The sequence below is a fragment of the Dermacentor silvarum genome, chromosome 8 (genome assembly GCF_013339745.2).
Source record: "Dermacentor silvarum isolate Dsil-2018 chromosome 8, BIME_Dsil_1.4, whole genome shotgun sequence".
Classification (NCBI taxonomy): domain Eukaryota; kingdom Metazoa; phylum Arthropoda; class Arachnida; order Ixodida; family Ixodidae; genus Dermacentor; species Dermacentor silvarum.
This window is the reverse complement of record NC_051161.1, coordinates 86129854-86143761: the sequence shown is the minus strand read 5'-3', so window position 1 is coordinate 86143761 and position 13908 is coordinate 86129854. Positions and strand designations below refer to the sequence as shown.

Sequence of the window (13908 nt, the reverse complement as noted above, 5' to 3'; positions counted from 1 at the left end):
CGGATCACGGCTCTGAAGCCGGCAAAGCTTATAGTTGGGTTTTGGAGTGGCAGAGCTGCCTAGGGCCACGTTTACATCAATGCGGCAGTAGCGCGTCGAATTTTTTAGCGCACCACGGTGATTACGCTAAGCGATAGCGTTTGCTTGTGGTGCGTTCCCCGTCGCTCGAAACAAACTGGAAGCTTTTTAAGGCAATTTGCATTGAGCCGGTGTGTGCGGGCGGCGAACACGGTGGCTTCCGGCTCTCCGCCTCAATTCGGGAGTGTTTACATGGAACTAGTCGACAGGCGCGTTGGAGTTGGAGACGTCGGGAACTACCCTCTCCCGTCGCATCAATGCGATTCACATTTCTAGCTAATTCCTCGTTACTGCCGTTTACATGAACGTAATGCGCTAGAAACGCGATGCGACACAACACTTGTCGCATTCATGTAAACGCCGCTTAGAATGCTACCGGCTGGCGGCTTGTAGTCGACACGTCGCGCGTGTAGGGCCACAGCCCACTCATTCCAACGAGAGATGCGACATATCATTCTACCGCATGCTTCGCAGGAAAAACCTTAGTCTGTTAAAAACCAGCGTAACTTTGACAGCCGAGCTTTCGTCGATTTTGGCAATTCGTCGGCTTCGTACGGGTATGACGTTGCTATCGCTATGAACAAGGGGTAGAGGAGAGACTGACGAGAAGCGCAAGATAACATTTTGCTTGTGGCAATAACGCGCTTTGATAGGCGGCCGTCATGGCGTACGCATACAAACAGTGAAATTAGACGGCCATGGCACAGCGGCGTGACGCCAGAGGCACCGCATTGGCATGTTTACTGGCATCTTGACGGTAAAATGCTCGGATATAGAGCTGTCAAAATATTTCCGTCATTTTGAGTTTCATATATTTGACACTGTACCTAGACCGCGTGAGAATCAGAGCAAATAGATGTTTTGCTTAGAAGTACTTGGCTGTTGTTCTAACGCGATAGCGTTAACGGCCCCGTGTCGCAGAAAATCCGGTGTCAGCGTCCAGAGCCGTTGACGGCGTTGGCGTCCCGTGGGCGAAAATTGCCGTATATATTCCATACGGCAGTAACGTTCTTCTACACTAAATTTGCTCATACCTTGTCTTACATTCTTCACAAAGTTATTAGTTGAAATTTTGAGAATGACAGTGCACAAACAAATGTCATGAAACAAAACGTAAACAGAGCATGCCTTTGTGTTAAATCTTGTCAGAGTGAATTATTAAAAGTGCGAAACAAAAACAGAAGATCGGCCCATGCGAGAGGCCGCGTTTATACCAGAAAGCTCGCCTTCGTGCATAGCGTTAGCCCCCAGCGTTTCGCGGTAAACATTAATGTTTAGGGAGCCTATATGCAAGCGCTGTTACATAAGCTGCATTTCCCCGGAAGCGCGAAAAGCAGTCAGGGATCTTTAAATGCTATCGTCTTCCAATATTAAAGGCGAAGCTTAAGCGTCCTCCAATATTTTTTCTCGGTGAGACGCTATCGTGAACAGCGGTATTATTAAGTAACGCCCCTTGGAAAGAATTCAATTCACAAGTGTGTCCACCAAGGCCCTCAGGTGGCTTCAGGTGGCTTGTTATAATAATGACCATCTACAATCGAATAATTGTTATTAGATATAGTTCTTGCTCTAAACTCACTTATCTTTTCGCAGTGCCACTTCAACGCGCATCGCCTCGAGCATGTGGTGGTTTTTCTCGCTCATCATGATCTCGTCGTACACGGCCAACCTGGCTGCCTTCCTGACGGCGCAGCGCATGACAGCACCCATTGAAAACGCCAACGACCTCGCCAAGCAGACAAAGATCTCTTACGGATGTCTCGACGGCGGATCGACGTATCGCTTCTTCGAGGCGAGTATACAATGTGTAGATGAGCTTGCTTTTTTTGTTTCGTTGGCCGAGTACCTTCTCCAATTTCGCACTTGCTCTCGCGATTCTCCTAAATAGCTCTTACGAGTTTTTCAAACATAATAACGCGGACACTCTCACAAAATCTCGTTTGGTAGGGAGTAATTGTGAAGAAAACAAAGCGGAAGCCGACCAAGATGACAAAATTTTTAATATTTGACCGTATTTAAATTATTACAACTTAAAATGTACGCTATAGACTTCAGCTACCTTCGCAAGGCGTACGGCCAACCCATAACAAAGTTCTGAAGAAGGGTCCCGTGTGAGGACCGAAAGGTCAAGATCTAATGAATTTATTCATCATAGTCGGAACCTGTTTACATAATTTATTCATGGAATTCATGGAACGCTTAGCGTTCTACAGAAACACTGGGCTACGAAACGCACAGCAGTTCAGAACTCCGGAGGAGTTTTGACAACCTGGCCAGCTTTAACGAGTGCCTATATTTTTTAAACATGTATACTGCATTTCCACCCAATCTTGGAGCGGCCGCCCTATGTACAGCAGTATACGCGTATTCAATAACCTAGTGCTATGCCGCATAAAACCATAGCCTCTGAGCTACAGCGGCACATATCTTTTTCGTCTATTTGCTTCCTTTTTTGAGTGCGTATGTGCGTGTGTCTAGATATCATGCCATCATGGTCACGTGTATCGATGAATATATACTTCTTTGGAATACACGTGGACTGAATGCGGTCAGTTTTTATAACTAGAAATATACAAGGAGAACTACAAGACCGAAACAATAGATTGCGCGATTTTAAAATCTTGGTCATCTGTGTGCAAAGCAATCTCCGATTTCGGAATACAAATGGTGCAATAAAACGAGTGCGATCCAACAATTAAAGTGAACAACCATTTTACAGAATACAAACAGGGAACGTGTAGCATTGTATGCAAATGCCTGCTGACGGCACAGTTAATTTCTCATAGAGAAAACATAGCGCAAACTACAATACATATTCAGTAGAAAGAAACCGGTACACAAGGACGCATCCTAGTGTTTTCATTCAACGTCAGTCTGAGTGTTTTTCATCGCGCCTTCTTTGCAATGAGGTAATTCTTGCAAACGGAAGGTTCTTCAATCTGACTCCAAATTTTGCTGAGATCATGCATAAAATAACGAAAGATGAGGTTTGGATGCAAGAACTTTATATGCCACACCTGAATTGGGCGTTGTAAAATAATGGCAGAGTGAAAGAAGCAAGGGCATGATGAATACATGAAGCACGCGCTCGGATGAATACTCGCACGTATTTTATAACATCCCACCTTGCTTCCATTTTGGTTCAGACACAATATCTGTGGTCCTTGGGTGCAGATATTTAGGCAATTCACGCATCACTTTTCTATATAGATATTCAGACAGTGTCAGTGGGCTTTTTTGTGAGCACGTTATATATCCCTTACAAAAATGCCTATTAACATTATTTAGACCTCTTACCAACTTTCTATTTAATTTACTGACATTCTATTTACATTTCCATTCTAGTAACATTTCTGTATAGGATGTCAAAATACTTCTTTCTTACTTTTGTACAAAGAATATTTTAAATACACCGTTAACAGACTTCCTTCTTACTTTTGTATAAAGAACATTTGTTCATACGCCGTCAAAAGACTTCCTTCCTACTTTTGTATAACGAATATTTTAAAGTACACCGTTAACAGACTTCCTCCTCACTTTTGTGTAAGGAATGTGTTTTGTGTAAAGAAAGAAAGAGTGTGGAGTACCTATGCCTTTATGTAATATAAATACCTGAATTACCCATATCTTCGCTTAGTGCGAATCTTTCCCTCTCTCTCTCTGTAATCATCCAAAAGATAGCGAGGAAAAATTTAACTAGGAAGCTTGAATTTAGGGCACCTATCCCATCGACAGCTTAGCAGCAATAAAGTTTATATCTCGCTCTTTCTCTCTTTGCATCTTCCTCGAGTAATAATTGGCAAAGCGCCAGCCATGTCAACGAATCATAGCAAGTAGGATCCCTATTAAAGGTCAGTAAACCAACAGTGGGCGAACGAAGGAAGCTTCCGCCTGGATTTGAACATTTACTCAATGTGACTTGTCTTCCTCGCGGCTTGTTGAGACGTCGGTACCGTAATTAGGCTTCCTTTGCTGGCCTTTACCGATTATTTCAAGTGTCCCTCTTACAGCGATCCCTCCGTGTTCTTTGCGGATCAGTAAATGCCAGCCCTCGAGAAGCTCAATCAAGCTGGAGCTGCTCGAGAAAGAAGCTCGAGAACAAGTTAAAAGCACCGCACACAGACTGATGCAACGAAAATTGTTAGCCCTAACGCTAAGAAACAGGAAGAGAGCGGTGTGGATCAAAGAGCGAACGGGGATAGCTGATCATTTAGTTGGCATTAGGAGGAAAAAAATTGGGGTAGCTTGCACTAGTGGCGCAAGGCGAATCGGTTCTTAGCTGGTCCCGGCTATACGAAGTGATGTTAAGTTATACGAAGTACTGCCAAGTGATGCTAAGTTATACAAAGTGTATAAGCATTTCCTCGTTGTCCGTGGCATCGGGGAACGTCTCGCGAAACACTTGCAGTCCGCGCACACGTAGGGGAAGTGGGGCGAAAGCTATGCACAGTGTAGGGGCGGCGCGCAGCAGATGACACGCCGGGATGACGTCACGGCGCATGCCCAGTAGCGCGCAGCTGGTGGGAGCTCAGCCGAGCCGCCAAGAGAGGCGCCTGCTGCTGCGGCATCCCCTTTTGATTTATTTCACTATTGGCACTCACGCCTGCTGTACCTCACTGGTGGTGCGGGCTTCCCCATTTTATTTTATTTTTATTTTTTAACGTTTGGGGACAAAAAACTGCAGTCACGGACACCGCGAGCGTTCGGCGCTTATGCGGGGAAACGGAGCAGTGCGGATGGCGTCGGCAGAACTTCTGAGCGTTGCCTAGTTGGTGCTGCGACAATTTTCTTATCTCTCTCTCTCTCTCGCTCTCATTTTCTCTTTCTCTGACCCGAGCATAGCGCGCGACGTGCGCACTCTCTCTCGCTCTCATTTTCCCTTCCTCTCTCCCGAGCATTGCGTGCGATGCTCCGCCAGGTGGTTGCTAGGCAACGCAGTGGCAGGCGGCACACATTGCGGCCGGCTTAATCAGCTCCGCTGTTAAAAATGGAGCTGGGCCCGCCATGTAATGCGTAGGATGGATAACTGGTGGACTATTAGAGTTACAGAATGGATACCAAGAGAAGGGAAGCGCCATAGATGACGGCGGAAAACTAGGTGGGTTGATGAAGTCAGGAAATTTGCAGGCGCAAGTTGGGATCAGCTAGCGCAAGACAGGGGTAATTGGAGATCGCAGGGAAGAGGCCTTCGTCCTGCAGTGGACATAAGTATAGGCTGATGATGATGATGATGAAATGTCATCCATAGAGAAGCAGACGATAGATCACATGATTCGCCTTGGTACAACTAAGCCTCGCGATATCGTCTATCCCTGCATGCTTCTCACGTGAACATCATCTCACGTGGCGCAGAACTCGGACAATGCTTTGATCAAGCGGATGTGGACGACGATGAAAGCGACCAGGCCGTCGGCGTTCACCAAGAGCAACAAGAAGGGTGTGGAGAGGGTGAAACGGGGTGACTACGCCTACCTTATGGAGGCCTCGTCCATCGAGTACGAGGTGGAACGAGACTGCAACCTGACGGCTATCGGAGGCCTGCTCGACAACAAGGGATACGGCATCGCCACACCACCCGGTATATACTATGTTCACTCCATCTCGTACCCTTCCCCGATTCTGCATCTCCTGTTTTTGTGGTATGTATATAGAGGAAGTTCACAGCAACAGCAGAGGGTGACAAGGCACTGCTACATGTTTTATATAAGCACAACAAACCTGCAGGAACAGCTTTAGCCTGAAGTAGTGTTCATTTCTGTGCACGTGATCCTGTGATGGTACCTCTGACTCTCCCCTGTCGCTCTTTATCTGCTCTCTTCTTGCCTTCTCCCGTTCCGTAGTGTAGGGCTGCAAATTTAATTTTCCGTTATGGTTAACCCCTACCTTCCTTACTTCTTTATTTTGTCTCTCCCTCTCTCTCACCAACCGGGCAGAAGCTCGAAGAGTTAGAACTTACAGGTATGCGTTCAATGAATAATTAGATTGATCTTCTCAGAGCAGCCCAAAGGCTGTGAGAAGTTATGCAGCGTAGGGTTCCAGAATAACCTTGACCCTTTGACTTTTTCTTGCATGCTCCAAATTAAGTTCGGTACGCAAGCTCTTTCTGCATTCCTCTCTACTCGGAATACGACTACCACAGCCGCGGACGGAATCCACGACGGCGTGCTCACAAGTAGGACGCAATGGCCACAAAGTCGCATGGCTAATTCCAACTAAATTTCATTTATAGTCTCATGCAAAGGCTCGTTTCTGATATTGATACAAGAATTCACTTTCTTGCTTTTAAAAGGTCGTGGTTAAGCCGTTTTTGAAAGGCGGGATAAAAAAAAATTCGTCGGCCCTTCCACTCCGTGAAGTTGGTTAACCAGCGAAGCAGAAACGCACGTGCGGCCCCGTTGTTTACAGTCGGTTAATCCAGAGAGTTATTTAAAGTATTTCTCAATTGTAAAATTACACACACATTCGGCTGCGACGGAGAGAACGACGTTACTTACGCCCGCAGTACGCTGTTGTCACTTGCGTTCGATGTCTCGAATTTGCTCGGTGGCGTGGTTAGCAACATTCTTCCGCCATTGCCACTTGCGATTCTTCGAAATTAAATTGCTTCAAAATTAAATCTGTCCGTTACGTGAGACAATGAATGGCTCATAGCCCCGTAAACGCGGCCTCCCCATTTCGACGACAGAAGAGAAGTGAAATTCTACGCGGTAATGATGAGCGGTAACGCACCAAGTTATGGAAGAAGACGACGAACGCGGGAGCAGTGCCACGAGCGCGTGCCGAGCACGAGCACGAGCGCAACCCGAGGGGCGCCAACGAGCCAGCTGCGGAATAAGACGACGACGCTCGAGCCTATGCTGATGATGATAGTTTTCTGTACACAGGTTATATCGCCTAGCCATATACGATTTCGCCTAGACATATAAAGCTCCACTTTAAAAGGGGAGAAAGAGAGAGGTAACGGGGGACAGTTATTATTCATTGTGGAAGTAGATATACTGGACAGTACGGCCAACATGCAGAAGCCTAGAGCTCCAGTGCCATCTCGGGAATCGCATAGCGATCACCATACCTCCTTGGCGGCCGCAGAAGTTTATTGCCGCTATATCGGGAGTGAAGAAAGCGACCAATCTCCTTTAGAGTACAACGGGCAGTGCCAGATCATAGTCTGTTTCAAAGACTTCAGGCAATGCTACGAAGGTTAAACAGACTGCTGTCGCTGCTGGAATTTGTAACGATGTGCATCACATATTAAGGAAATGCAAAGCTATTCGTCATGTCCTGAATTAAATAAATTAAATTCTGAGGTTTCACGTGCCAAGACCACGATTTGATTACGAAGCGGCACGCCGTATAGTGCGGGACTCCGGATTAATTTTGACAACCAGGACACAGGTGTTCTTGTATTTCGTCCCCATAAAAAGCGGCCGCCGCGGCCGTTCGTCATTCTTTTATGTAACAAGGTTTAGAAATGTAGGCCGCAAAATTTGACGTATTCGAATTAAAAAAATTATGCCCATAACGCTCATATCCAATAACCCTATATGACATATGGGAACGCTCGGGATTTGATGTAAGATCCCATATGTTTCATACGTGATTATTGGACATGAAGTTTTTGGGGCATATGATATTTTTTTTTCATTTGGATATATCAAATTGAAGGTGTCGCAGGTCCGAGCCTATCTAGCACCGAACGAGCGGAGTGACACATTGCTGTGACCAGAAGCAACAGCACACCACTCACGCTAGCGACCAAAAAGCATAGCGCATCACCCACTGGAAGCACAAAGGTGCCAAAATAATACTTAAGTTGACGTAACCTTACATGTCAGAAGTTTGATAGTTGTAATATATGAAGTAGTAGTTCTATTAGTTGTAATCTTAGTTTTGGAGAGCAGAGCAACTGCTCTCCAAAACGCCCGCAGTGAGACTTTTGTGACCGCAGGTCTTGCATAGCCTAATTCCACAGCATTGCCTGTCATGTATGAGACGAAGTACTCAAACGTGTTCTAGGCACACTCCGGCACCGGAGTGACGGCGGTTGTGCGAGTGTTCCAGGCAGGCATGTATGAACGAATTCACTTGATATTGGGTTATGTCCGACTATAGAAAAGGTGCTTGTAGACAATGTCAGATCATGTGTGCAGCACGTGGCCTTGGAGCGGGAGCCGGACACACTGCTCCAAAGCTCTGCTATTTTAAAATATCGTGTTTCCGGCTCATTTGGTTCACACGTTTAAGTTTAGATAGCACACACATTTCCCCTTAACGCTTCCTCTATACTGAACTAGGGTGTGTATCCGCGGTAGTAGATACGGCGACATTTTAAGGCAGGTAACGCGTAAATAAAACACGTATCGCGGAAAGAATTAGGACACACAGAGCGCTTGAACTATGATCGATGAAAGCTAAGACAGGTCAAGGAGAACGCTGTTTCAATCCACAACATGGCTATCTTGGCTCGAAGCGTTGCGCTGCGACCGTAGCTTTCCAGAGCTCAGGCAAACGTGGTGTGACCAACATTTCCGTTGGTTCACTCAGGTCTAGTGCTCAATTTCACCCAATTTACGAGAACAAACGTGTGACCTTATTGAAATTTGGCTTATTCCAACAAACTAATCTTTCCTTTACACATACCCGCGTCTAGCAAGTGCCTTTACTTAATCTTCACTACAGTAGCCATCTGTCAGCGCGCCCGGCGCAGGGATGTAGTTTGACGACGGGGAAGCTCACGATCAAGTCACTGCGAGCGAAGATTGATGCAAACGCTTGAAAAGAAAATTCTAAGTTATTTCGTTTGATCGTTCCGCCAGTTCACGCAGACTCTGGCAAAAGGTGGCTGCCACGTACAAGCAAATTCATTTCTTATCCGCCGCGTGGAGTGGGCGATTTCAAAGATAACGAAGCTGCTGCGTCATGAGAGTCAGTTACGAAGTGTGAGAGAATGAAAACTTGGAGGAATTACTAGAAAAATATGGCGCCAGTAACATAACGTGTAGCTGCAGCTATCCAAGCTCTTTACAGCAAATCTGCATATGCCTATAGGTTGAAACACTCGTGGTCCGAGCACAGAAACCTTCCGGCGGAAATAAACCTATCGAAAACTCGCGTCTCGTTCACTTGGTAGATACCAAAATTGGCATGGAAGGGTACGAATGTATGATTAACGTAACTGATAAGACATCTCATCAATAACATCACATGATGGTCAGTTCCGTCACGATTAACGATAATAAGATAAAGTGTGGCGCATACCCGCATGTCCAATGCGGGTATGAGCCAAGGACAAGAAACCAAGAAAGAAAGAAAGAAACAAACAAACAAAGAAGGAAAGAAAGAAATCACCTGTGGCTCATACCGGGGCCGCACATTTTAGCTTCGCTGGTTTACCATCTATACGGGGTGCATGGGTGGTGAAATTTACAGCGAAGGTGTATGCCTATAGGCTGAAACACTCGTGAAACACTAACTACGACAGCAGCATCAAATTCAGTTCGAAGCGGGCGGCCGGGACCCCTTCTATATGTTTCCACTCTATTTACGTAACGCACACAAAGCCGATAGCGCTAAATCTGTGAAACAGCGTGCGGACGCTAAAGGTAATGCATTTTGAGCCCTCTAAAACGCTAGAGACGCTGAACTAAAACTGTTTCTTGTTTGACGTCCGGGCATCCCCCTTTGGCCGCAGGCTCTCCCGTTCGCTCGGTGCTCTCGTCGTACATAATCCGGCTGCAGGAGTCCGGAGAGCTGGAAATGCTCAAGCGTCGCTGGTGGCGTGTCGAGGGCAAGGACGCTTGTCCCATCGATGCGGCCGCCTCGGCCACCAACGAGATGGGCCTCTCGAACGTGGGCGGCGTCTTTCTTGCGCTGATATTCGGCTGCGCGGGCGCCATTTGCATCGTGACGCTGGAGTTCTTCTGGAAGATCAAGAAAGTGCCCTACGGGGAGAGGGTGAGCGCGAACGACCCGATTCAGCATTGCATGTGTAATGGTTGCAATTTGGGGATCTTCGATGTACGTGTTGTTATACGTACTGATGCAATAGTATGTTCGTTTTTATTGACATGAAAATAAACGAAATGTACAGTCACCCTGGTGACGGCTACTCCCTTTCGCATTGAAGAAACAGCAATACAAAAAAAATATATGGAGTAAGGAAAGGAAAAGAAACAGCGTGATAGGGCCAAACAACCACAAGCACACAGACCTACGCGCATACGAACATATAACAGGCAAAAGCAAGTCGCACCACAATGAGTTTGTAAACAAGGTCACAAAAACACAAATACGGTCGCGATGTAGACTGCGAATGAGCATGTAAACGGATGAAGAATCACACAGATTTGAAGTTAATGCACGCACAACATATGACTTACTTTACATGACCTAATAACTTTCAGAAATGAGCTGAATGTATTGTTCTCGTAAAGTTATTGGTCTTATGTCGAGTACTTCTAGTAAGTAAATTTGCTTTTAACTTGTTTTAGTGCATTCGATATACCCGCGGACGATGTGGGTAATATAGAACATTCTTTGGCAGTCAAGGCACGTGCACATGGGCGAAGCTTCTAAACGGGTCTTAATGCGCCAAGTGTTCCGGCAGAGTTTTTTGACAGCGCTGTTGGTTTCTTGGAACGGATAATTGGGGAATCAGCGCAGCTGCAATGCGCGACGATTTCACACTTACCAAAATGCATAAGAGAAAAACAGAAAAATGAGTCAAGTTTAACACTAAGTGGTGTTACAATGCCTTATTTTCATGTTGCTTAAAATCAGGGGGTGAGAATGTGGTACTTTCTTTTAGGAGCACTCTTACTTGCGCTTGCATTGTCTCCCTACTTGCCCGTCATTGCCACAGAAAGTTAGAGTATTTGTACAAAATTTTTGTTCTTTCTTTATTTTCTTTCGTTTTCCTTCTTTACAGCTGTGTTCTATGAATAATACTTTTTCTGAGTAAATTGTTTCTGGGTCTTATAGTACTAAATTAGTGTACCTTTCGCCAAATAAGCATTTTGCAGGCTATATGTTACCATCTACTCACTTTTGTTTGCTGGAATCCCGCTCAAACTATGTTCCAAACTCTGGAACCTATGCGGTAACAGTATGGGTAAGTAAATAAAAGGAACACAAGAGCGCAAACAGAGAAGAAGACAAAAATGTCAACGCTACCTGGAGACGTCAGTCTGCACTCCTAATATTGCTGCACATGGGTTCTACGAATTAAGTGAAACGCATTCGCAACGCGGTTCCACTTGTGCTATGGAAGCTAAGTGAACGGCTATAAAAAGTTTAGCGACAGGCTTTGCGTGCTACTCCAGGTGAAATGGTCAGGGAAGAAAGAAAGGAAGCGAGAAAAAAAAGCACACACACACGCACACACACACACACACACACACACGCACACACACTCACGCGCGCTCTCGCAAAATGCACTGGCACGAACAATATTTACGTAGCCTTAATGTGGGCGGCACTCCCACAGGCATGCCATAAGTGCTTTAGTGGGGCGCGATTGAGATCTCAAAGCTACCACGAACGGTCCACAGCACTTTCTTTTACTATGCTTGGCTTTTTACCTGCTTGACATAGCGATCTTTTGAAATTCTTAACTTCATCGCTCAGGTATTGGATTCGTGTTTCGTCATGCGCCCTCGCAGCAAAAAAAAAAAAAGAGGTAAAGTAAATTGCGACAATTTGGTGTTCCGGGGTTCATTGAGAATCGTTATCCTTACAAACTTCATAATATGGTATCCAACAACTTCAGATCTAGAACAGAGAATTGATATAGACGTGTAGTTTAATGATAATATTATGGCAATCATACAGTTTATAATGTTAATAGTGTGTCATATCTGACGTATTCGATTAGAAAACCAACATTTCCTTCATTTTTACTTCCAGGAATCTGTGTTGATGGAGCTTTGGAAGGAACTAAAGCTGGTCCTGTCCTGCAAGGGTTCCAAGGAGAACCCTCAGAAGACACCGGAAGATTCCTTGTCAAACAGCATAGGATTGAGCTCATTGCATCACATCAACTACAGCACGACGAGCATAAATCCAGCAGCGAACGCTCTTCTGACCAAAGCGGCTCTGCGTGGGGACAATAAGAGCGCAGAAAAATTTTAAACATTTCCCCAAAGCTTATCAAACTAGTGCCTTAGACCCGACATTCCTGAATATAAAGGGCCGATTGGAATCTTGGAGCCTGCATACGTGGCGTTGCAAACATAAGCAGTGCAAAATTAACTTTCTACTAATGGATAAGAGATGCAGAAGATATCGTCTTATCCCCCACTCCCCTTGATAAAGAAGGTTTACTTTTAGCAGCTAACAGTGCCTTTTGTGGTTGTTACAAACATACTTCAGCGCCAAAAACAAGTGTTTCAAGTAAGACACTACCAACGAAGCTTCACGAAATTTATCCGCAGACTGATTCTTTGTGCCGACGGTACAAAGCACATTCTGATGAAAACCAACTTTCAGAAGACGTGGAAGGATCAAGGTGATACTATTATGTGATATGGAGCGCAGCGCCTTAAGTACATCGATCAATCACTCCCGCCTAACCCTAATGATTCGCGCATACCATCTTAATTTTCTTTTCTTCATTAACAGCTCAACGTCAACAGCCAGCGTGCAAGTGTCACGGGACCTGAGTGGAGACAGTGAAATGAACGCACCTGTGGCATTTGTGCTTGAATAAAATATATATAGATGTTTTGGGTACACACTCACGCATATTTCTGATGCAGAAAATCGTTTGCATTGAGCGATAAACTGTTCTCGTTTGAAAAAAGAAAGAAAGAAAGAGCCTCATACCAGAGGAAACCTTGGCTTAGGACAAACTCCTGATGTAGCCTGGCTTATTATATTTATTATTTGATTAGGTAGCTTAAACACATAACAGCATGCAGGCGTGGCCCGAAACGTTTCTGTTCGGGGAAGGTGGAGGAGAGGAGCGGAGTATAATTCTCCATTTTCGGTGTTCATGCCAAAGTTAACTAAATAGGGGGTTTTAGCGAGCCCGGTATTCTGGTATACGCAATGACGTTTGCGAATTACCGGGACACTGAAGGCGTAAATGTGAGCGGCCTGGTCAGTGGCGCCGCTTCGGGGCACAGATCTCAATCAGACAAACTCGGAGCTATTATTGAAGTAGCCATGTGTATTCTACTTCTCTGCTGGTGTAAATTTTTGGCAGTGGCGTAATCGGGACCACGCTACCTTTCTAAATGTTTTTGTTTTGTCAAGAACACTAGCGGAACGAGAAAACGTATCTATAAGGTATTGTGGTTCGACGAAGCTTCACAAGTTGTCGCTACCAGAGTCAGGGAGCGGCATTACACGAGCATCACTGCATATACCGGAATATTGGCACGCTAAAGCTGTCTAATCACTTGGTACTCCATGACGGTAGAAGGGCGACGAATGGGTGGGAACAGGGGGAAGGGGTGGGAGGAAATACAGGTAGGTTGGTTTCTGAGCCCACATTTAGCTAGCCTCCTCTGCTGCGCAATGAACGACGCCATAGGGCGGAGAGCTCCGCTTTAATTGTGACTGATGGTCTTCTTTAATTCTCGTGCAAATCATGGCACTAGAGGGTTATTGCAGTGTACCCCCACTGTGATGTCTGAATATCTAACTAGCTCATTATCTTGCACGTTATTCCAGATGTATGAGGGAAGATGAACTGACACACATTGCGAACACGAAAACAAACAGCCCGGAATCACATGCAAGGGCATGAAAGATGAATGTCACTAATCGTAAGCTTTGACACCTCGAGATAAGGTACAGTTAGCAGCGCGGCACCTCTTGATCAGAGTA

At 45.5% G+C, this 13908-nt stretch overlaps 1 protein-coding gene across 1 annotated transcript in view; it reads left to right on the top strand.

Annotated features, from left to right (window-relative positions):
• LOC119461535 (glutamate receptor ionotropic, kainate 2) overlaps positions 1-12798 on the top strand; it is an 84461-nt gene extending 71663 nt beyond the window's left edge. The window contains exons 12-15 of the mRNA XM_037722880.2: positions 1672-1870; positions 5431-5656; positions 9770-10032; positions 11983-12798. Coding sequence (XP_037578808.1) covers positions 1672-1870; positions 5431-5656; positions 9770-10032; positions 11983-12207 — 913 coding nt within the window. The 3' untranslated portion in view covers positions 12208-12798. The remainder of the gene's footprint in view (positions 1-1671; positions 1871-5430; positions 5657-9769; positions 10033-11982) is intronic.
• The last annotated feature ends 1110 nt before the right edge of the window (positions 12799-13908 follow it).